Raw genomic sequence first — 23,287 nt, forward strand, 5'->3', positions numbered from 1 at the left:
TATAGTTTATAATTATAACAAATTTACCTATAACAAAAGTCAATGCAGAAAAATCTACAGTAACAGTTCTATAGCTATAATCAACTTACATGCAGCTAAAATTTTTACAGCCACAATCGAACCAATCATCACCTATGTTAATTGTAAAAAGATCCGTCTTGAATGAACTATGAGCTTTGTTCTTTCCCCAAAATTGTAGAAATGCTTTGACCCTAATATATGTTTTTTCATAAACTAGGACCTTAATTTCATCTATTTTTTTGTAATTTTTATTGCATTTGCACCTTGAACATTCCCCAAAACACCTTGTAAACCATAACTATTGAAATTATAAATTTAAGTTTATCTTAGTGTACATGCACACAATAAAAATATTTTATATTTTTTCTTTGTTTGATAAAAATCTTATTTTTAATTTTTTTTAATTTTTATTTTACTTTGATCAAAAGTATTATTTTATATTTTATATAAATTTATATTTATTTTTATTTTCTAAATAAATAAGAAATTTTATTTAAGTTAATTTCATTTAATTAATATACATTAGATATAAGATTTTTTTTAATTCGCATGGGTCAAAATTTTCATTTTGTAAAACTAAGGAAACAATATTTAGCAGTAGCAAAAAGAGGTTAATAACAACTAATTATTTGATCTTTCAACCAAAACAAAAACTAATTATTTGATCATCACCTAAATTTCATTATTAGCCTTTAATTTCAACCCAAACTGCTCGACTGAATAGACACGAGTATAAAGTGGAATCAAATGCTCAGATACTCCTGGGTGGAAAAAAAAAGTGCTCAGATACTCTTCATTTGAAATTCATTTTATTTTCATTTATTTTTAATTCGAAATATGGCAAAAAATCCAATATATCCTTAATGAATCTATTTATTTACGGACCATGCCATAAAACCTAATTTTCTTCTTTATCTCTACAGATCTAGATCTATCTTTCATTTTTCATCTTCTTTCTTTCTCTCTTCTCTTTTTTTCTCTCTTCTCTTTTCATTCCTTCATTTTTCCATTTAAATTTCTTCTTTTTCGAATCTGTTTTTGTAACGCCCCGACCCGCCCACGGCTAATGGGCCACCCACGCCCGCTCTCTCGGCCCGTGGGCCCCATCCCATCCGACGGTCGGTCGTTAATTTTTCCAAGGCTCGAAATCATTGTTTACTGACCCTGCAATCACCACCCGACCTTTCCCCGTATTTTGGCCTCACTTACACGGTACCGCGAATCACTTCCCGATAGGTCACCCATCCTTTCACTACTCCAGCCCAAGCACGCTTAACTCTGGAGTTCTAAACGGAGGTGTGACGGAAAAGGTAAGTCAACTTTGGTGATATAGGTAGCCAAATCAATTCTCTTAAGCCTTTTCACATATCACAACTCGGGATGTTACAATTCACCCCCTCTCAAAGAACGCAACGCCCTCGTTGCGCCCCACGACAGGTCTCAAGACGCCTCTCAGGTCAGAACTGAGACGGCTAACCAGCTCTGATACCACTTGTAACGCCCCGACCCGCCCACGGCTAATGGGCCACCCACGCCCGCTCTCTCGGCCCGTGGGCCCCATCCCATCCGACGGTCGGTCGTTAATTTTTCCAAGGCTCGAAATCATTGTTTACTGACCCTGCAATCACCACCCGACCTTTCCCCGTATTTTGGCCTCACTTACACGGTACCGCGAATCACTTCCCGATAGGTCACCCATCCTTTCACTACTCCAGCCCAAGCACGCTTAACTCTGGAGTTCTAAACGGAGGTGTGACGGAAAAGGTAAGTCAACTTTGGTGATATAGGTAGCCAAATCAATTCTCTTAAGCCTTTTCACATATCACAACTCGGGATGTTACAGTTTTTCTCTCTGTTTCTTATCTTGTTTTATTTTCGACTCTCATCTTTTTTGTTTGCTCTGTTTTTATCTCATTTTTCTCTGTATTATTTCTTTGTTCTTCTTTGAATCTCATTTTCTTTAGTTGTTCTGTTTTTTTCTTTTGTTCTTCTCTGAATCTCAGATGTTTGTTCTTTTTTTCCTCTGCATCTTCCTTCTTCTTCTCTACCTACTACTCCGCTTATTCTCCGCGTCAATTTCAGTCTGCTTTTTGGTATTTCGGTTTTTAAGATCCAGAAATGCATATATCAAGGTAGAACACGAAAGTGAAACTACAAACCCAGAAAAACAGTTTTACCAAGTTATACTATTTGTGTAATTTGGTAAAACTGTATAACTAAGTTATAGTTTTGCCAAGTTGTACCTTGACAAATGTACAACTTGGTAAAAATATAACCTAGTTATACAGTTTTACCATTCTCGATGTATAACTTGGTAAAACTAGAATATAGTTATACCAAAATGTACTTCGACAATGATATAACTTGGTAAAACTAGGACATAATTATACCACAATGGACTTCGACAATAATATAACTTGGTTCAACTTAGTTTCTAGTTTCACTAAAATTCAAAATTCAAATTTTAAATTTGATACCTAAAATTCGAAAATGGTATAACTTGGGTCAACTTGGGTTCTAGTTTTACTCAAATTCAAAATTCAAATTGTAAATCTGATACCTGAAATTCGAAATTCAAATTTTCAATTGAGTAGGGAAAACATAAGGGCAAAATCGGAAAACTCTTATTTCATGAAGAGTAAAGAGTACTTCAGATTTCGTAAGAGTATCTCAGATCACTTTTTGCCTCATTAAGAGTATATGAGATTTTTACTCTATAAAGTGCAATGCCATTATTCAGTAAAAAAAAGGGGGCAATGCCATTTTCCTAAAACCAACTCTTTTATTATTTGATTCAAACAACTCATAGTAGTCAAATAACCAAAAAAAAAAATTAATAATGTAATACTAAGAAAAGAAATAGCAGAAAAAGAAAAGAAAACGACTTCTTCTCTGGTTTGATTGGAACGAATTAATTAGATAAGGATCTAGTCGTAGAAGATAATGGAAGGCCCACACGTCACTGTGGGACCCACCAATTGTATTCCACCTCCATTCTTTCTGAATCTGTCTTCTCCATACTCGCCCTCACCTTCACGTGCCAACACGCGCCTTCGTTTTGACCTTTTGGTTGCTTTTCTCATTCGTTATCCAAACACAGAGACTTCTGCTTTCCCGAGATTTTATTACAGAACACAAAAGTCTTCTCAATTCCTTGTCTGTAGGAAAGAAAGACTATCAAGCAAATCGCCATTAATTTACCGAAATAGTAAGTGTTTCGAAATTACAACAGTGGGATTTTTTTTTGGTGATGATGAGAAGACAACGAGATGAAGAGTCTAGGGCTTTCCACGACCTATCGGCTCTTGTCCTGAGTCTCCTCCGTTCTCCGCCTATGTCGATCTCTCTCCCCGATCAATTCCCCGATTCCGTTCATCCAATCCGGCCTCGTTATTCGTCGGCGGCGACGCAGATATCTCCGTCGGGATTCGCGTCGCTGCTTCTAGGGATATCCTTGGCTCTTATGCTGTGTGGATCCGTGACCTTCTTCATTGGTTTCCTCTTGTTGCCTTGGGTGCTTGCTCTGATCACCGTTTTCTACGTTGCTGGGATCGTTTCAGCCATTTCCTTGGCGGGGAGGTCGGTGCTCTTTTACGTCTTCACGCCACCTTCCTCCTCCAGGAAGGAGATTTCTGGTAAATTTCTTCCCTTCTATTTTTTGTCAAATTCTTTTACTCCCTATCTGGAGATGATTGAGTCCACTTGGTTTAGTTCTTTCTCTATACAAATCTTGTTAGAAAATTGAGGCTCGAATTAAAATAGGATCAAACGTAAGATAACGCCATAATCATATTAATCTCTGTGTTACCACCGTTCATGTTCACATTATTTATTTTCAATGACTTCTCCCGGAATTTAGGAATATAGTTTTATTTATGGAAAAAACTCAGATCAAGTTTTGTTTTTGAAGCCAGCTACATGTTTATACAATGTGTTTGTGTGGCTTTCCGCAGATTGGAAGCTTTTGTGATGTGACGATGGGGACTTGCAAAACGCCCTATTATATCATCTGGCCTTCTGGTGAAGCAGGACAACAAAAGATGGATTGATTATAAGACGCAACAGTCCAATTAGAGTTTTTATTTCTTCTTTTTATATAGTACTACTATGTATTCTCGGAGGGTTGGATAAAAAGCATGTGGATATTTGGGAGTTTTTATAATCTTTTAGAGTTATAGAAACCTTTCTGATATTTTCGTGACAAAAAAAAAAGAAACCTTTCTGATATGTACTTTTATTTCCATGGATGGTTTTATTATGTTACATGATTTTCTTAAAAATAATGGCATAAAGATTATAGGATTTTGTTTTGTTTCTTTTCCCAACTGGCCGTCGAAGTAACGTTGGTGTAGTTGATAAAAAGGTGTCAGGTCCTGGTCCTGGTCCATGACCATGTATATAGTATTATTAGCCATCTCAAAAACATCACTCTGAGAGAAGCTTCAACTGTGTTTCAAAAAAAAAAAAAGAAACTAAACCGTATCAAACCAACCCAAAACATATACAAACAAACCAAAAAAATCGGATTGCACAGCTCGGTCAATGTCTGAAATTAAAGAAGGAAAAATGGTGTGAGGTGCCGTGAGTTATTCGAGAAGCGGTCTATACATGTTACGTGTCGGGGCAGGACTTTCGTTCAATACACAAACAAAGACTTATTATAGCAAAGAAAGAAAAAAAGTACAAGCAATAAACATCCTTCGAGGGACAAGGGGAGATAATAAAGAGCGGCGGAGAGGTTAGAGAAGCAAGGGTTTTGTGTTTGTGAAAATGGAGTCGAGTGAGGACGTTGAGGTTATGAGCAGAGCCATCGAGAAACTTCTTGATGAGAAGAGGAAGAGAGAAGCTGCTGGTGACTCCTTCATCGAAGACGAGGACGACCAACTTCTCCTCACTAAGCTTATATCCCAGGTACCTCCCCCCACTCCACCGATCCGTCGTGTTTTGGTTTAAATTGCTAAATCTGATGTTTGGCCTAATCAACTTTTCCAAAAGCCCTATTTACAAAAAAAAAAACCTTTTCTGGGTTGAATACGATGTTTGTATCATCATGGACTGTGGGAAAGAACTAAACGAGTCTGTGTAATAATTATTCTGCTGTGATAAATGCTTTGATTTGGCGAAATCCGCTTGGCCTGATTTGTTTTATGAATCGAACAAATACAAAAATTAAGTGAACAGGATTCTTTCTTAGAACAACTTGGTTCTTTGGGATGGATGTAACAGTGAACTGTCCTTTTCAAAACGTGATGTGTTGTTGACAAGTTGTTGTTTGATGATGGCCACAACTCCTCTCTCTATTGGCATGACTTGATGACCTATATTCCCATTTCAGGGCTGATGCTAATTTTTGTTTATAAACTCAGCTGGAATCACCAAACCCATTCCAAAAGACACTTGTGACTGCTAAAGAAGAAGAAGAATCATCGCCAGATTCTTCACCATCCAAAGGAAAACACCAGGACGAGAGACGATTGGAAGAGAGTATAGAAGAAATAGCTAAAGACATCAAGGAGGTGAAGAGGCAGAACAAAGTAACCCACATTCTCCTCTCGGCTTTGATCATCCTCACATTGACTTGGCAGCTCTCTGAGTACTCCATGATTTACATGATGAAAGAGAGATTAACCCACCCAATCAGATCCATTGGAGGTATGTTCTCTGGGATGTTCAAAGGTAAGTTATTTCCAAACAAGAACAGACTTCAAGGGACTTCCAATGCCCAGGAGGAAAACAACCTTCACAATGGGAATGGAACAAACAATGGAGTTCATATCCAAGTGCCCGAAATGTTGCGAGAATTTGGTTTCGACGATGATGACAAATGATATCTTTCTTCTGTTGCCTGTTTATATTATACAATCTGGAAACACACTTATAATTTGTTTACGTTCAGGACATATAAGATGTTTTAGCAAACTTTTCAATATGAAAAAGGGTTCCAACAGAGAACCATATTTCAAATAAACCTTTTGTTTGTAATCCTTGATAATAAGCAGATAATACGAAGTCATCTCAACCATAGTTAAAAAGAGCCCTCTAATGATTAAAGTAAAGACAGAGAGCAAAACAAGCTTCAGTTCTCAATTCTAAATTAACCCACCAAACTTCCATCAGTCTCTGACTCTCTGCCACTACATTCCTCAGGCATAGTTCAACCTGAATATGTCGTTGAACACGTAGTAGTTTCCCTGATTCGAGACCAAATGGAACATCTGAGGCACAAAACACACCGGTACGTCAGGGTACTATTTAAAACCCAAAACAACAAACAAGCAGCCAACAGATGTATGTTTCTTTTATATAGCGTACTAGCCAACAATATCCAAATATCCAATGCGTGATTCACAACATGAGAGATGCAAATTGTAGCTTACTACTATGAGTAGGTCAGGTGATACGCATACCACAAGGAACAGTTATATAGACAATGACATCCTCTCAAGCCAATGCAAGATTCACAAAGCAGAGCACGAGATTACATCTATACAATCAATGCGGCTCTTAACATCCTACCTAGTCACAGATCAGTCACACTCAATGCTTCAATTAGGGTTTTGAAATTTCCTGTCAAATCCAGATCAATCAAGCTTCAAGTGCCCTAATAGCACATCAAATCAACCCTAATAACCCTAACCCTAACATGATCGACAGCTAAAACGATGTGAAAACACGCAAGATCGAGACCTGGCTGAACTTGAGGGCGTGCTGTTCGCCAGCGAGTTGGAGATTGCCGGAGACAAAGACGAGCATTCCGGCGGCGGGACCAGAGGGCTGGCAATCGACGGTGGTGATGTTGTGCTTGCACTGCTGGAAAGGAAGGCTGGTGAGCTTGGCGACGATGTTCTGAGAGCCCTGGATCTTCTGGCCTTCGAAGGTCAACATGGATCCTTCCTGGTAGAGAGAGACCAACCCTGCGCGATTCGAATCGAAGGTGGTGTAGTAGTGCTCCACGAAAGCCTTGGATACTGCGTCTGGATCCATCTCTCTATCTCTCTCTTTCTCCTTGCGTCGTCCGTCCTTTCAAAGAGTACAGAGAGAGAAACGTAACAGAAAGGGTGAGGTGAGTCAAAAGCGAAAGTTTCCGGTAGATCAAGAAGACGAACAGATACTCTGTAATGGGCCTTTATCTTTACAATATTAGGCCCGTTAATATGTGATAGTTAGTGTTTGAAGACGCGTTAATCCATATTTTTTATTAAGCTGATTCCAACCAAGCGGTGTCCAGCATCAGCCAAGTTGGGACCTCAGACTCAGAGTGTACATGGGAAAAGCAAAAAACACGCTTTTGTACTAAATTTTTAAACATTGCTGATAAACGCAGTTGGCAGTGTACCTATCTGATAGTGTTGTGTACATATCTGATAGTGTTCCAGAAATGTTAATTGGGGATGCTAGAAGGTTTAGACCAATACTCACAAATATTATGGGTAACTTCATTAAAGTAAATATGTTGTTATATACTTTTCTGATCATTCCTTGCATCTAAGGATATTGATGAAAGTAGCTGATAGTTTATAAATACTCAGGCAGTTCACTGGGAAAGGACACAACTCTGTAATTGTTCATTTGATGGAGGAGCTACTCTACCGGTGTAAATAGACCATCATCTACAGAAAGTACACTAAGTGGGCTTCCGGTTGCAGACAGGCAGAAGAGCAGGGAAAACTTCAAAGCTTTCACCTCCAATGGTCACCAGAGCTTTTGCATTATCTCCTCTCCACTTGAAGTAAACCTAATCGTCTCAGTTGAAGATACTGGTGTAGGGAATCCCATTAGAAGCACAGTCCCGTAACTTTACACCTTTCATGCAAGTTGGACCATCTATATCTATGACGCACAGGAGGCACAAGGATTGGTCTTAGCATAAGCAAACGTCTTGTTGTGACTGATGAAGGGAGTTAGGGAGAGAATGGATTCTCGACTACTCTCAAAGTCGGTTCCACGTTTACATTCACTGCAGTATTTTGCCAATGGCATTCATTCAACTGGAAGAAAGAGTGACCTGCAGAACAACAATCAGCCTGTGGTTGTGGACCATTTTCAGCTCCTGAGGATTCGAGTTGAAGTGGTTCCAGATTTTGAGGCTACACGGAGAATAGGTGATGTGGAAGAGGAGATGAACAAGAGAGTTAAGTATGGAGAGGGGTTTGACAGTAGAGGAAGGTAAGAAATCAAGTTGGCATCTTCCGGTATTAGCAATGACTGCAGACGTGATTCAAGCAACGCATAAGGAATGGTCTGAAGTGTGGAATGGATGGGTTATGTATCAAAGCCTTTTGAAGCAGAGCAGCTCTGTACAGGGAAGTATCTTGCTTTTTCAATCCTCATTCAAATATTGAATCATAAAAGAAGGAATGTGATGGAAGAAGAAGGGTGAAGGAACACAGAAACTCGTGTCACTTCTGCATCTTGGAGTAGTAATAAGCCCATACATATATATATCTTTCTCTTTTCTATCTTAAAAACGAAAAATAGCTTTCTCTATTGACATTAGCATCTTTTTGAACTTTCTTGTAGAAACAAAAAAACAGACAAAATGACGATTGTATATACAGAAAGGGCAGTGTGACAATAATCCATACCAAGAATTAAGAACAGTTTCCATTGTAAAGTTTTATTTTCTTGTCTTCTCTTCCACGTTTGATTTGGACAGCGAAGAGAGGCATCGTTAGTATGAGTGTGAATGTATGTATATATATATAGGATTTATTGTGCTGTATCCTGTATTAGAAGAGTGCAGCATCTTCACTGATCGTCGTCCAAGATAGGGAGTGAACATTTAGTTAACACATACTAGTGCTTGTGAAATAAAGGTTAGACGATAGCTTTTACTTCGTCTTCCTCTTTACTGTGGAAATGAATAAACTAATCGATGATATTACAAGTAAACGCATATTTTACTTGCATGATAGAAAATGGTTACCGACGAAAATAGCTAGTTCGACTTTTGACTTTCAAACACGACCGCGAGATGTATTATTCCGATTTAGAGAGGTGGTGGACTTGTGCGTGACCATGAGGCTTTCTCGAGCATTTCAAAGCCCAATAATAGAAATCCAATCATTGAGCGCCACGTAGATCTCTCACGTCTCGCTAACCAATCACAGAATGGCTGTGACGAGACGACGTACGCATTACCCGATCCTTTTTAAAAAGACGGAAGAGAAAACAGATTTTGAAAAAAACAAAAAAGAAAACGCGGAGAGGTTATATTACTTGTGCTCGCGAGATTCATCAGTTCGATTCCTTGTTCGTTTCTCACCGGCGTAAATCATGGTATAGCTCCGATCTCTATCTTTGCACATTGTCTTTTTATAGTGGTTTGTTCTGTCTATCGGATCATGGTGGGGCTTTTGTTTGTTTTCTGGATTACAAATTATGATTTGAATCATGCGATATTTTAATCTATAAATCAATTAGCTAAATTGGAACCGAATATCATGACACCATTGGATCTCTTTTGAGTTGAGGATTAGCTGATCTGCAAGTTATGCTCTTGGATCTTAGATGCATGTCTTAATCTTACGTGACATTGCATAGATACATGAGCTGTGCCCTATAGCCGAACAAAATTTGGATGTTTTGTTGAGTGTAAATGATTCTGATGCTTGATCGCAGCCGATGTTGACTCTCTTGTGTGTGTGTGTGTTGAATTTTGATGATTTGCAGACAACTTCAAAGAGACTTGCAGACAGGAAGATTGAGAGGTTTGACAAGAACATTACTAAAAGAGGTTTTGTTCCTGAGACCACCACCAAGAAGGGCAAGGATTACCCTGTCGGACCCATTCTCCTCGGCTTCTTTGTCTTCGTCGTCATTGGTTCATGTGAGTGTATCCTCTTCTTCTAAATCTCTTCCGCTTTATTAGGTGAGATAAGTCCATATTCATTTGAAGGCAACAAAGTGAGCTTCTTTTTTTAGTTAGGTTTCGTGCTTCTTCTTGATTGATTATGTTTGATGCATCCAACTTTGGTTTCCAGATTTGTGTTGGTTCTACGTTTTCTTTACTACTTTTACTTCCATACATCACCATTTAATGAACCATTATCTCTATGTCTATATATTAACCATTTGATTGTAGTATGTGTGTATATGTATTTGACCTTTTCATATGCTTTGTTTACAGCTCTCTTCCAGATCATCAGGACCGCAACAAGCAAAGGCATGGCATAAACGGAATCACTGTTCAAGCTTAGAGGAAGCCATGTTTTCAAAATTAATCTCTCTTCTTCTTCTGTCTTGGCTGTTTTTCCCTTATACTGTAGAATGCGTTAACTTTCTGTTTACTTACCTGTTATGAAGAATTTTGAGACTACTTTTTTCTATAAATTATCCAATCTTTGAAATCTTGTCTTGAACTTAGTTGCCAATGCTGTTGTTGTTATGATGCTTTTGTATAACTACTTGTTGACTTGCCTCATCTTGGTTCGCCTACCAAATGCAATTACGGTTCGAACAGTTTGGTGAAGCTAGGTCATGGTCGGCCAACAGTTGGATGGACCGCGATGATCTGGACCCGACACACCAAATTATACTAGTCGTTTTCGAATCCTTTGCACAAAAGTCAAAAGTTGTGGTGAACTATTCTTAGTCCAATCGATAGTCAAGAAATTCAAGAATGCTTTTGAAACGAAAATTCTGATTCAACAATATTCGAAGGAAATGATAACAGATGATGGGCAACAAACGCACGAATTATTCATTACTAATAATTCTTTTGTTATCATCAATTGGACCGTCTTGTATAGATAGTTGGAGAAAAATGGAAACACTAATAAGAGGTTATCATGATGAGTTATCTCATCAATCATTTTTTTTCTTTTGAATATATAAAATGGTAATTGGTATGGTTAAATGGAAGTGACATGATTGAACAAAGGCATCATATTTTGATGGGGATGACAAAAAAATGAACCCCCACGCTTTACGACTACTTTACATTCCCTGTGGAATCATGATTTTCAAAACTTAATTATTACACCAAAAGAAAAAGATAACCCCAAGCCAAATTATGCACATGTACTTAATTACAGTCGTTGCACACCCACATTTTCTTCCAACTTGCAAATTCAATAATTACTTTCTTACAACAAGATACTTGGAATCAAGTTACTTGCAGTCATTCTTGCTGACGGATGTCCGGCACTTAACACATACACGTATGTAGACATCTCTACGTAATGTTGCAACATGTATCTCTCTATTTTCCAACAACATGCATGACTATTGTCTCTTGCTTTCTTCGTCTGTTACAATGTGGAAGTTCGTATGCAACTTATCATCAAAGCATTTTGTATTGGAATGTTTGTTTCCATAAGAATCTAACATAACATACCAAGAAGATAGCAACTGCAGGTATGACTACTAGATCTTTTTTTAATATTGGTCATAAAGTTATTGTTTACAAGAGAGAAAAAAACAAAGCTTGTACTGTTTGGTCTGCTAGAAACATTTGGTTGGTCCACTTACAGTTTATAACAAGGAAAATGAAAACGAGTAGAAATGTGGGAATTTTATTTTTTTTTTTTTTTTGGCTCAACAACAACTTTTCATTAACCAATTGTGAATACAAGATTACAACCTCAAGAGATTTTAACCCGACATACAACCGACGAGATCTAGTACACCCTAGGAACACTGAGTCGAAACTGGAAAGGATCCTAGACTACCAAATCTAATTCATCGGTGTATTTTTCACCACAATGACACGAGTTCCTCTCACGACTCGAAGGAAACCGTATCTTAAACCACTAAATTCTACCACTAATTACGGAACATATCCTTCGCAAACAGACACCAATAGTAAGAAATCTAAGGAAACCACAAGCAAATGGATCTATTATTTGACTGTGAAGCTCAGCCATTGCTTCATCACCAGAAGGCGCTTCTTCCCACTATTGAGAGAAGATTCCATTTGAAGAACATTGTAACTGAATTAGACATTGAAAGAATTAGACCGGACAGTCACTTCATCGCCAAACACGCATACTCTTCTCCGTATATCTGAGTGTTACATGACATGTTCCACCCTAAAAACCACAAACCGCAACCAGAACCAAGTAGAGCTTAAGCTAATAGGAGCTCGATTCAAGAACAACTGTTAGTACCAAATGATAGGATTTCAGCCCGTGAACTAACAGTACCCACACCCAAAGCGCATAGCAGACTTAGCTTAAGACCACCGACGGTTGATATCACGTTTCGTAGCCAAAACCGATCACAAGAACCGGACTGAAAAACGGACCTTGGCACCAGCTCACGCGTCCAGTATACCGAATTACGGCTAGAAGAAATGTGAGCTCGACTACCGGAACGAGTCGCGACCCGCGCCGGTGTTGGAAAGCCGAGCTTCACCACGCGTTTCCAACCAACCCCACAACTCCAGATGACAGCTCCGTCGTCATGAAGCTTGGCGCGTGATGTCCTTGAGAGCCAGGGAGCAAAATCCTTTTCACCATCTGTCATATCTCTCCTCCAACCACCACACCACCACACAAATGAGCAGATCTAAGGTGGAGAAGGCGACTCACCGGAACCACGCACTGTTGCTGTGAAGATACACCGAAGAGCTGAAGGAAAAGAAAACCAGATCCAGATGAATCTTCAGCCCTAAAACGCCGACTCCCTTCTTCACCACCTCACCTTGGGTCTCGCCGTCTCTCCGCAAGGACTCGGGAACCGCCTCCGTCAAGCCCGCAACTATTCCGGAGTTTCTCGGCCTTTACAGAGCAGATTGCATATCAACTAAGGGGAGATGGGAAGAAAGGGAGCAAAGAAGAAAAAAGAAAAAAGGAAGGGGGAAGAGGTCGCTTCCGGCGAACCGACGGAGCGGCGGCCGGAGCTCAAGCTATCAGATCTAGGGTTTCTCTCTCTTTCGCCTCTTTTTGGGAGAGAACGTGGTTTTTTTTTTTTTAGTTTGTGGGAATTTTATTTTGGTTGTAAAAAACAATTGTTTTGCATAAAAAATGGCATAACGTACAGAAGAATAAAGTAAAAAAGGGAGGGGTAAAAGAGGAAATGGGAAGAATAATTGCGAAGAGGAAATAATCAGATGGGGCCAACTGAGATGGAAAAAGATGAAGCAAAAGAGAAGATAAAAAAAAAATTAAAGAAGACATTTCAAGGCAGAGGAGAGACAGACAATGAATTGGTTTTAAAAAGAGACAGAGAGAGAGATGGTGGGAGGTTAAGTTTTGTTAGAGAGAGCCCAGCCCCTTGTTCTTCGTTCTACCCTCAAAAATCGGTGATTGGTTGATGGATGGCGCCTCCTCCTGACTGCCATTGATTTCTTTAAATATTTTGGTCGGGGCATGGAAGAAGAGCTTGCCATGCTCAAACAGTTCATCGGCCAGCTTCAAGAGCTCTTGCACAACGGCTCTCATCCTTCTTCACCTCCCTCCTCCTCCTCTTCTTCTTCTTCCTTTATAGTTCTACACAACCCTCACTATCAGCAGCAGAACCGGTGAGCTTCTAGATCTACGTGTTGGGGTGCTTTTGCAAAATTTTGGGGAACTTGTGTAAATGTGTTTTCCTTTTAGGGGTTTTAGTGCAATTTCAATTGTTCATTGGTATCTATCATGCCATCTCTCTCTCTGATTATTATATAATCCTTTTCGAATTAGCTGAAATTGATCTGTGAAATTGATTCCGATTTTTTGGTCATAGAGGGAATCTTTTTTTTTTTGCTTATAAGAACTATCTATTACACTATTCCAATAGCAAAGCATCTGCCTTTAAGGCTATTTCTTTACTTTTGATCACGTTCTTGGTTTCTTTTTTGTTGTTGTAAGCAAACCCTGCCCGCTGCTGCTGATGATTACTGCAAATCCTCTTGACTTTGAGGCCTTTCTCGAGCTTTTAATTATAAAAAAGCAGTTAACTATATCTGTGTTGATCTGCCACTTTTGTCTGAATAAGTAGATTCACATATTTAGTGTGTACTTCTTTTCTCTGGTGTGTACTTATGTTGGTTGATGGTTTAAGACAAAGTCTTTGTTTAAAGAAGACAATGTTTCTTTTTACTGATTGATATTGTTATCTGTTTATGGCAGATGGTGTTTACCCTTTACTGAGGAAACTTCTGCTGATGATTCTTGTGATATTCTAATGGCTCCTGGTAAGAGGCCTGAGGGAAGAATCTTCAACATGCTAGAGACTGTCAAGCAACCTGTCAAACGATCTCGTAAAGACAAGAAGAATCGAGGAAAATCATCATCCACTCAAGGAGGAGATGATGATGATGGCATTACTGGAAACATGGATCAAGAAATCTGGCAGGAGTTTCCTCACGATCTCTTTGAATCTCTCGTCTCCAGACTCCCCATCCCCAAGTTCTTCCAGTTCCGTGCTGTTTGTCGTAAATGGAACGCTCTCATTGATTCAGACAGCTTCTCCCGCTACTGCACCGACCTCCCCCAGACCGTCCCATGGTTCTACACCATAACCCACGAGAATGTCAACTCGGGGCAAGTGTACGATCCTTCCTCCAAGAAATGGCACCATCCCATCATCCCTTCACTGCCCAAGAAGACTATCGTTTTGCCTATGGCTTCCGCGGGAGGCCTGGTGTGCTTCCTCGACATTGGCCACCGGAACTTCTACGTGAGCAACCCTCTGACCAAGTCCTTCAGAGAGTTGCCAGCTAGGTCGTTCAAGGTGTGGTCTCGCGTTGCGGTGGGAATGACTCTCAACGGAAACTCCACCGGTGATGGATATAAGGTCTTGTGGGTTGGATGCGAAGGAGAGTACGAAGTCTATGATTCATTGAGCAACGTGTGGACCAAACGAGGGACCATCCCGTCCACCATAAAGCTTCCCGTACTGCTCAACTTCAAGTCACAGCCAGTGGCTGTCCAAAGCACGCTCTACTTCATGTTAACTGACCCGGAAGGGATACTGTCCTACGACACGGTCTCAGGGAAATGGAAGCAGCACGTCATCCCTGGTCCGCCGGACCTGAGCGACCACACGCTGGCGGAGTGCGGAGAGAGGCTGATGCTGGTGGGTCTTCTGACTAAGAACGCTGCCACGTGCGTATGCATATGGGAGCTGCAGAAGATGACGTTGTTGTGGAAGGAGGTTGACAGAATGCCAAACATATGGTGCTTGGAGTTTTACGGAAAGCACATAAGGATGAATTGTCTAGGCAACAAAGGTTGTCTGATGATGTTGTCCCTGAGGTCCAGACAGATGAACCGTCTGATTACCTACAATGCGGTTACTAAGGAGTGGACCAAGGTCCCTGGGTGTACCGTTCCTCGTGGGAGAAAGAGGCTTTGGATCGCTTGCGGAACAGCGTTCCATCCCTCCCCTACGGCTAGGGCTTGATCAATCTATCTCCATCTTTTGAGGTTTGTATATCCTCTCGGAATCGACACTCGGTTGGTTTGTTTGTTTCTGTTCTTTTGATTTTTCGTTTTTTTTGGATATTTGGGACTGTAATATACTTACAAAGCATTCGTGTTGTGTAATAAATAACTTTGGGTTGTGTGATAAAACTGGTCGGAACTTCTTGACACAGATCCGAGTTAACACGGAGGAAACTGTTGAACCCTTTTGGTGTTCAGTATTAACCTCGTGTGGAGTACCAAGTGACCGGGAAGCATAACAAGAACGGCGTCTAAACTTGAAAAGAAAAATATTCTTGATAACATTAACATGTTGTAAATACAAAGTTGATGCATTCTCCAATTAGTATAAAGGAGGGGAAAAGAGACAAGACGGAAGAAGAGAGCAGCCTTCTCGTATTGCAAAATGGATTCTTCTAGCTTGAACAGTGATTCCGTTTATGCCATGCCTTTGCTTGTTGCGGTCCTGATGATCTGGAAGAGAGCTGTAAACAAAGTATATGGAAGGTCAAATACCTAAACACAAAAATTATATAATCAAATGGTTTATATATATAATGCCAAAAAAAAAAAAATGGTGATGTATGGAAGTATAAAGTAGTAAAGAAAACGTAGAACCAACACAAATCTGGAAACCAAAGTTGGGTGCTTCAAACATTATCAATCAAGAAAAAGCACAAAACCTAAATAAAAAAGAAGCTCACTTTGTTGCCTTCAATGAATAAAGGACTTTCACCTAATAGAGTGGAAGAGAGATTTAGAAGAAGAGGAAACACTCACAAGAACCGATGACGACGAAGACAAAGAAGCCGAGGAGGATGGGACCGACAGGGTAATCCTTGCCCTTCTTGGTGGTGGTCTCAGGAACAAAACCTCTTTTAGTAATGTTCTTGTCAAACTTCTCAATCTTCCTGTCTGCAAGCCTCTTCGAAGTTGTCTGCAAATCATCAAAATTCAACACACACACACACACAGATAGTAAAATAAATCATTTATTAAACATTGCCCATTATGTTCAAAAGCAGAATCTCTACATTTGCACATTCTATATATCCTTAATGCAAAATAAAATCACCAACTCAAAAATTCCAAGTAGGGGATGCGATTATGTCATGAGAGATTCCATTTCAATTTTTTGACCTACTCGATTGAGAGATCAATGTTAGGCATTATTTTTTATATATTTCAAACGCAAGAGTAGATCCTCACGAGACATTAAATCCTCAAATCATACAGACACAATACTGAATTAGATGGGAGGGTGCATAAGCATAAATTAAAAGGCGACTGAAACATGAGTACCGCTACGATAAAGAGAAAGAAGCTCCACGATCATCCAATCGACAGAAAAAAAAAATACAGGCAAAGATCGAACATATACCATTGTTTTTACGCCTGAGAAGAAACACTCTTGGTGGAGGAAGGAAGGAATCGAAAACTTCTTTTATTTTCTTCTAATTTTCAACTTATGTATATCAATCAATCAATATATGAAGCTCCTCTCCCGTGTTTGCCAACGTACGGCCTCCCAGTCACAGCCCTTTTCTAATTGGGTACACATACGTGTGTTGTCTACGTGGCAATCACTACGTGGACAGTTCTTTTTGAGATTTGTTTTTTTTATCGCCCTGTCAAAATCTTAACGAAGTAAAAACTTTTAATCGAGAAGATTTGGTTTAGATGAGCACAAAAAGCCTATTACAAACTTACATTTTCGATCTTCCTTTCTACATTCCGAACAAGTAAACCGTACTAATTACGACCACAACCTAATTATATAATTCAGACTTTTTTTCCCAAACTATACTTAAAACTATTTTGATGAAGATCTAGTGCATTATCATCCTTATCAGATGAAGAAGATGTATGTGCTTAAAGAGATGTGTGCCAACACAATCGACACTAAAGATCTTTTGTTTCTGGAGAAGACGTTCGACGTTGCTGCTGACTTCAAAGTTGTGTTGTTAAGGTACTCGGACTAGATATGATATTAAACTTTATAAGTCATCTTGGTGAAAATTGTTTAGATAAAAAGACAAAGTGTCCATAAAAAATGTAGGGAAAATTGTTTTTTTGGGCCAAAAAAACAGTAACTATGTCCCATTAGTCTAATCTTATATTGGTTATGTCCTATTAGACTAATTTTTTTCTAAATGGCAATACTGCCCCTAATTTCAATTAAAAATACGAAATAATAATGAAAAAAAAATATTAAGTAATAAATTATATTTTCAAACGAAAATGATTAAAAGAATATATTAAAATCCAAGAAAAAAACAAAAACGACGAAGACAATTTTGCATCGGGACCGATCGATCCCGTAATCACCCGATCGATCTGAATCAGTCGATCCCGATAAATGTCCAGAACAAAAAAAAATTGCGGACCATATTCTGATCGAGCGAAGCCCAGGTTAGCCGATCTGCTATAGCTCGATCGACAGTAGATCGATCGGTCATATATTGGAGACCGATCGATCCCGTGTCCATGTTAGTCGAAAAATGATTTTTTGGTTTTAGTCGGTTAAGTCCGGTTGGATTCCCACTTGATTTAAACCGAACAAGCACGAATCTACACTATTAAAACTCGATTTCTAATCTATCAAACCTATTTTTCTCTGCTCCTTGGAGAACAAGGGGTAGAATATCATATTCCCAAGTTTATAAACCCTAACTCATTCAATTTCACTCTGATTTCGACGATTCTTGAACCTAGCCGAGAAGATTTTGTGATCTCTTTCTGAATTTATCACTATTTCAGTCGATTTACAAAGGTATGAAATTCTATCACCAGTATTAGAATTCGAAAATATATATATATATATAAAAGAGGCAATTTTTGAATTTGTTAAATTGTCTGTTAGGATGATGATTAACGAAGATTTCACACACAATCTATTATTTTAGTGATTCATATTAGTTATTGATAGCTATTATATTTTAATTATGTTTAATTTTCAGGTATGTTTAATTTTCAGGTATGGAGTTGCTACCTGAACCAGTTGGTTCCTCTTCTTCGGGTCCTGCTCAAGGGCAACGTGAGGATGATACCATTCATGATATCCGAGTGGATCATACTCCAGATCCTTCGATTGAGTACTTGTTGCCCGCATATACTGGTCAGTATGACTCTGGAGCACCACCATTGGATGGTACACCGCAGCAGCAGTTCGCCTGGACTGCAGATACATTGGTTAAGCTTTCGACGATGATGCAGACAGTGTGGGGTGCACTTGCAAAGATTAGATGTCCACCTCCTCTTCCTGCTGCCGCGCTCCGCAGACTTCAGAGCCTGCTGATATGACTGAAGACATTCCTGACATTACTAGACACAGGGATGTTGATGATGCGGTAGATGAACTATCCGACGGAGCAGCAGATGCAGAGCGAAGTTCACGCCTTCATAGGAGCAGACGAGCACCAGGACAGAGTAGGAGCGCCAGTCCTGACGACCATAACTGATCACTCTCAGTTCATATTATTCATTGTCTTATTCCATGTTTTTATTGACGTCAGCTTGTACTAGTTCTTATGTTTTTATCCTAAATTTTAATGTTCTTCTGGATTTATGTTAAAGTTAAAGTTTTATGTTAAAGTTTTTATGATTTCCTGGATTTATGCTTACCAAAACAATGGAAATCGAACTGAATGACATCCCTGAGAAAGGGATCGATCGTTCTTGATCAAGAGATCGATCGGTTGTGAAACGATCGATCGTTTTGTTTCGGTCGTTCTTCACGGAACGATCGTTCTGTATAAAACGGACCGATCGGTCTAAGCTGATCGATCGTTCTGGATCGATGTTTTGGCACCGGTCGATCAAAACTGCACCGCTTCGTCTGGCAATTCTAAATATATTGAGATCGATTAGATAGATCGACCATGACATAAAACGATCGATCGATCCTTGTATTTTGGTCGGTTTTTGCAGTCTGGGAAGTCCAGTACTATATTGCTATCAACATGAAATTTAAACAAAGTTGCATAAAACATGAAACAATGTAATTAGAAATTATTCTTGGTGTCTAAAAAACTAAAACAAATAAAATAAAACAAAGTTACATGAAACTGAAACAAAGTAAGTAGAAATCAAACAAATATCTTCTGAAAAACGAAACAAAGTTGCCCATAATAACAGCAGACAAGTCGGCTATATTGGCATCTTGCAAGTTGCTCTGTTGTGGCCACTACCAGAGCATCTACTGCACTTGCGAGTCTTACTTCCCTGTGATCCTTGTGATGATCGAATTTTGTCTTCAACGGTTTCATATCTGCTTTTTCTTTTTCTTCCAAGAGCCCTTCTTGTTTCAGGCGGTAGCACTTCTGAGTTTTCCACATTTTCTGGGACGGACCAAGAGTCTTCAGGCACAGTAATAGGATTAATGCTTTCCTGATAAGCTTCTCTCCAAGCTCCCGTGGTGTACATAAAATCAGTCAAAGTGTGTGCTTCTCTGCCAACAGAATAACCGGCTTTTATTGCGTGTCTACAAGGAATCTTCAAGAGGTTGAACTTCCCACAAGAACAAGCCCGTTTATCCAAATCAACAAAGCAATCAATTATATCGCCTTTCACAAGCATCTGACTATCTGTTATAGGGTAAACTACGAAAGTTTTTCCCTTCTCGATTCTCCTTTCAATCTTTTCCTCTACATCTATGGTCAAAGGATGCTTATGTTTTGAAATCTTTTTCTTACGCTTAAAAAACCACCGTGTCAGCATTTCTCTAATACTGTCCAACAAAGGAATAACAGGAAACTCTCTTGGCGAACGCAAAGCAGAATTTATAGACTCAGCAGGGTTGTTTGTCCTAATGTCATACCTGAATCCAATAAATTGACATCTAGCCCATTTTTCACATCTGCTTCCATTAGATAGGTTCCTATTGCTGGACTGATATTGCAGACATGACCAAATATTCTCTTAAAGTCAGCAACTCTATAAGCCTTCGAAGCCTTAGAAACCAACCCAGCTAATCCCTTGCCTCTGAAATATGTTACCACATTATTCAACAAATGATGAATACAAATACCATGTGCCGCTAGAGGATACACATTCTCAACTGCCTTCGCTATAGACCCTTGTCTATCCGAAATAAAAGCCAAGCCATTACCATCAGCAACAACCACTTTTAATTGTCTCATAAACCATTCCCAAGACTGATGATTCTCAGAGTCTACTATCCCGAATGCAATAGGATACAAATTTGAATTTCCATCTAAAGCAGTTGCAACCAGTAGCACCCCTTTAAATTTACTCTTCAAGAATGTTCCATCTATAACAATGACACGTCTCATGACATTGGTGAAGCCTCTAATCGATTGACCAAACGCTATAAATAGATATTTAAATCTTCCATTGACGTCAGTCTCGTAAGAGGAATGGGTACCTGGATTGGCCTCTTCCAGCATGTGCAAGTATTTTGGTATTTTTCCATAACTTTCGTCTGGAATACCTCTGACGGCATTGATTGCATATTCACGGGAATCCCATGCTAAAGAATCAGAGATCTCACATCCATAATCATGACGCATAATCTGAACAATATCTTTTGCTTTAGGTCCTTCTTTGACACCTTCGTACTTATGCATGATGAGACTGCCTATTGTTTTCGCTGAAGCTGTCTTACCGCCACTGGATTTGTTTGAAGGTGCGCATGAATGTTCACCGACATACTTATTAATAATAAAATATGTAGAGCCCTTCAAACACTCTGCTCGGGCACCCCAATAGCACACCTTATCAGCACATCTAATACACCAAACTGATTTATTGGATTTGGTAACTGTGTAGTGAAAGTTATGCTTCATTGCACATAACTCAAACCTTGCCTTTAACACTGTTTTGTTGAGGAAAAGATCTTCTTTCTTAACCAAATCGAGCAAAGAACTCTTTGCTAAAGTTTCTCTGTTTTCTTTTTCAGAAATGATTTTGTCAGCATCATCATCATCATCTCCATCAACCTCCTCTTGCTTCATCTTTCCTTTCTTTTTCTTGTTATGCTTGTCAGCATCATAATCATCTCCATCAACCTGACCTTGCTTCATCTTCCCTTTCTTCTTCTCATTATCTTGCTTGGCTTTATACGTAACACACAATTGAGTTGACGGATGCTTCTTACAAAACCCTAGAAAGTTTTGAACTTGGCTTGAGTTTGCAATGATCACTGGTGGACATTCTGATGAATTGATCAATCCAATAGGTAGATAACTCAATTCCAAATCTGCATCCGTTACCTTTAAACAAAAATCCTCAATTACAATTTTCTGAAACTCTTCAATAGAGGAGCTCAATTGGAAACCATGTAATCTTCCTCCTATCTTTGCATCAACAGAAAAACTCCAACCTGAAGGTACAACCAATTCCCAAACACCACATGAACCATAGACATGAATCATGGTAGAATGAATGTGAAATTTTTGTGAAAATTTGGTGATCAATCAATGGAATATAGAAGATGACGTGAGATGTTTTTATTTGGGTAATCACGTTTTTTTTTATTAAAACGATTTTACTTTTTTTTTTTATTTTTTTTTAACGACTTTGTTTTAAAAAAAATATTTTTTTTTATTTTTTTGTAAATCGATTTTAATAAATAAATAAGGAAACCGAATATTCTCAAAATATTCTCTTCTAATATTATCCTTATCCGTAGAACCTGTATTCTAAAATAGGTAGAATAGAGTAAATATGTTAGAAATCGATTTCTACTAGTTTTAGATTTATAGCAATATGTAGATTCTGATTTCTACAGGTTTTAGAATTTTAGTAAAGTGTAGATTTTGATTTCTACGGATTTTAGAACTATATGTTAAGCGTAGAATGTGTTTTCTAAAGATTTTTAGATTACTATTATTTAAGTAGAACACGTATTCTAAACAAAGTAGATTCAATGAAAAAAGTAGAATACGTTTTCTACTATGTAGAATGTCAATTCTACCTTTTTTAGAACAAAATATGAATTTATGATTTAAACATTTTTTGAACTTAAAAAATATATCTATAAGTTGATATAAGTATTTCATCAGTATTTACTATTTTCTGAATTTTTTTTTGTTTGCTAAACTATTTATTTGATTTATTTTAGAAAATATTAAAGGGTATTAGAGGAAAATATGGTACAAAAAAGAAATTAGACTAATGGGACATAGTTGCTGTTTTTTTGGCCCAAAAAAACAATTTCCCCAAAAATGTATTGCTCAGCCTCAAATGAGAAGACGAACAGATCAAAATATACATCAGTGAGCATATATGTTTAAAATCGGGCTACTTAAAAATGTTAAAATGTCACTAATTGTGTCAATTTCCGAAAATAGATTAAAGATAAATCTGAAGTTCACCAAGAAAAATTGACTTATAAGATAAAAAATGAAAGTTTGATTTAATCGTCCTCAAAGAACAATGCGCAAAACTCAAGTCAATTTCATCGGAAAAGAAAAGTAGACCATAAAAAACACATTTCTCGCATATGTGATTATTGGACAGAATTCGTGAGATAGTATCCATATTCTATGGTGGTTACTAAGACTATTATTCCAAATACAACTCCAACAAGCAAACAAAAGTTTGATTGAATATATGTTTGTTTTACATGATATCATAAAGAGAAATTTAGAAATTTGTTGACTTATCATTGAGTTAGATGGTGCATTTTCGAAGTGGGATACAAATGCTATCTACTACCTATTGTAGGAAGAGACGGAAACAATACGAAATGAGATAAAAAGGTTAAGAATTGGGTTTTATGAAAAAATGAAAAATTAAGAATTTGAAGAGATGAATTGAGGTTTTAAATTATTGATAAAATAATTTTTGATTTGTTTTGTCAGAAAAAGTTTAACGATTAAAAATTTGATAATTATTATTTGATGGATGATCAAATACAATGTTAAAAAGCCATGTCAATGAAAATATATAAT

The 23,287-nt window shown here is 38.3% G+C and overlaps 7 protein-coding genes across 7 annotated transcripts; 4 read left to right on the forward strand and 3 right to left on the reverse strand.

Moving 5' to 3' along the window:
- The first annotated feature begins 2,897 nt into the window (after positions 1 to 2,897).
- On the forward strand, positions 2,898 to 4,323 carry LOC130512746 (uncharacterized). The gene is made up of 2 exons (XM_057011032.1): positions 2,898 to 3,656; positions 3,975 to 4,323. The coding sequence occupies exons 1-2, from the start codon at positions 3,272 to 3,274 to the stop codon at positions 3,989 to 3,991; spliced, it is 402 nt and encodes a 133-aa protein (XP_056867012.1). The 5' UTR covers positions 2,898 to 3,271; the 3' UTR covers positions 3,992 to 4,323.
- A 214-nt stretch (positions 4,324 to 4,537) lies between these two features.
- LOC130512745 (uncharacterized) lies at positions 4,538 to 6,005 on the forward strand. Its single transcript, XM_057011028.1, has 2 exons — positions 4,538 to 4,932; positions 5,388 to 6,005. The coding sequence occupies exons 1-2, from the start codon at positions 4,792 to 4,794 to the stop codon at positions 5,847 to 5,849; spliced, it is 603 nt and encodes a 200-aa protein (XP_056867008.1). The 5' UTR covers positions 4,538 to 4,791; the 3' UTR covers positions 5,850 to 6,005.
- Positions 5,929 to 7,097, reverse strand: LOC108808452 (nuclear transport factor 2A). The gene is made up of 2 exons (XM_018580596.2): positions 6,709 to 7,097; positions 5,929 to 6,236 (listed from the first exon to the last, which is right to left on the reverse strand). Exons 1-2 carry the CDS (start codon positions 7,003 to 7,005, stop codon positions 6,165 to 6,167), a joined length of 369 nt encoding a protein of 122 aa, XP_018436098.1. The 5' UTR covers positions 7,006 to 7,097; the 3' UTR covers positions 5,929 to 6,164.
- A 2,043-nt stretch (positions 7,098 to 9,140) lies between these two features.
- Positions 9,141 to 10,372, forward strand: LOC108808461 (uncharacterized). Its single transcript, XM_018580603.2, has 3 exons — positions 9,141 to 9,300; positions 9,694 to 9,850; positions 10,151 to 10,372. Exons 1-3 carry the CDS (start codon positions 9,298 to 9,300, stop codon positions 10,195 to 10,197), a joined length of 207 nt encoding a protein of 68 aa, XP_018436105.1. The 5' UTR covers positions 9,141 to 9,297; the 3' UTR covers positions 10,198 to 10,372.
- A 2,737-nt stretch (positions 10,373 to 13,109) lies between these two features.
- On the forward strand, positions 13,110 to 15,557 carry LOC108809705 (F-box only protein 6). Its single transcript, XM_018581864.2, has 2 exons — positions 13,110 to 13,486; positions 14,076 to 15,557. Exons 1-2 carry the CDS (start codon positions 13,335 to 13,337, stop codon positions 15,349 to 15,351), a joined length of 1,428 nt encoding a protein of 475 aa, XP_018437366.1. The 5' UTR covers positions 13,110 to 13,334; the 3' UTR covers positions 15,352 to 15,557.
- A 92-nt stretch (positions 15,558 to 15,649) lies between these two features.
- Positions 15,650 to 16,908, reverse strand: LOC108809715 (uncharacterized). Its single transcript, XM_018581874.2, has 3 exons — positions 16,753 to 16,908; positions 16,152 to 16,308; positions 15,650 to 15,856 (listed from the first exon to the last, which is right to left on the reverse strand). Exons 1-3 carry the CDS (start codon positions 16,753 to 16,755, stop codon positions 15,810 to 15,812), a joined length of 207 nt encoding a protein of 68 aa, XP_018437376.1. The 5' UTR covers positions 16,756 to 16,908; the 3' UTR covers positions 15,650 to 15,809.
- A 2,612-nt stretch (positions 16,909 to 19,520) lies between these two features.
- LOC130496938 (uncharacterized) lies at positions 19,521 to 21,766 on the reverse strand. Its single transcript, XM_056989660.1, has 3 exons — positions 21,332 to 21,766; positions 20,369 to 21,235; positions 19,521 to 20,261 (listed from the first exon to the last, which is right to left on the reverse strand). The coding sequence occupies exons 1-3, from the start codon at positions 21,764 to 21,766 to the stop codon at positions 19,521 to 19,523; spliced, it is 2,043 nt and encodes a 680-aa protein (XP_056845640.1).
- Between the last annotated feature and the right edge of the window lie 1,521 nt (positions 21,767 to 23,287).

This window comes from Raphanus sativus, chromosome 1 (genome assembly GCF_000801105.2).
Source record: "Raphanus sativus cultivar WK10039 chromosome 1, ASM80110v3, whole genome shotgun sequence".
NCBI classification, from domain to species: domain Eukaryota; kingdom Viridiplantae; phylum Streptophyta; class Magnoliopsida; order Brassicales; family Brassicaceae; genus Raphanus; species Raphanus sativus.

Bases quoted from the DNA above. Each gene is read 5' to 3' on its own strand.
- LOC130512746 (XM_057011032.1), top strand. From the start codon at position 3,272: ATGATGAGAAGACAACGAGATGAAGAGTCTAGGGCTTTCCACGACCTA.
- LOC130512745 (XM_057011028.1), top strand. From the start codon at position 4,792: ATGGAGTCGAGTGAGGACGTTGAGGTTATGAGCAGAGCCATCGAGAAA. The intron at 4,933-5,387 runs GTACCTCCCCCC...TTATAAACTCAG, and splicing joins TCACTAAGCTTATATCCCAG to CTGGAATCACCAAACCCATT.
- LOC108808452 (XM_018580596.2), bottom strand. From the start codon at position 7,005: ATGGATCCAGACGCAGTATCCAAGGCTTTCGTGGAGCACTACTACACC. The intron at 6,237-6,708 runs GTCTCGATCTTG...TTTGTGCCTCAG, and splicing joins ACGCCCTCAAGTTCAGCCAG to ATGTTCCATTTGGTCTCGAA.
- LOC108808461 (XM_018580603.2), top strand. The intron at 9,851-10,150 runs GTGAGTGTATCC...CTTTGTTTACAG, and splicing joins CTTCGTCGTCATTGGTTCAT to CTCTCTTCCAGATCATCAGG.
- LOC108809705 (XM_018581864.2), top strand. From the start codon at position 13,335: ATGGAAGAAGAGCTTGCCATGCTCAAACAGTTCATCGGCCAGCTTCAA. The intron at 13,487-14,075 runs GTGAGCTTCTAG...TGTTTATGGCAG, and splicing joins CACTATCAGCAGCAGAACCG to ATGGTGTTTACCCTTTACTG.
- LOC108809715 (XM_018581874.2), bottom strand. The intron at 15,857-16,151 runs GTGAGTGTTTCC...CTTTGTTTACAG, and splicing joins CTTCGTCGTCATCGGTTCTT to CTCTCTTCCAGATCATCAGG.
- LOC130496938 (XM_056989660.1), bottom strand. From the start codon at position 21,766: ATGATTCATGTCTATGGTTCATGTGGTGTTTGGGAATTGGTTGTACCT. The intron at 21,236-21,331 runs GTTGATGGAGAT...GATTTGGTTAAG, and splicing joins GAAAGATGAAGCAAGAGGAG to AAAGAAGATCTTTTCCTCAA. The intron at 20,262-20,368 runs GTAACATATTTC...CTGCAATATCAG, and splicing joins ATCATTTGTTGAATAATGTG to TCCAGCAATAGGAACCTATC.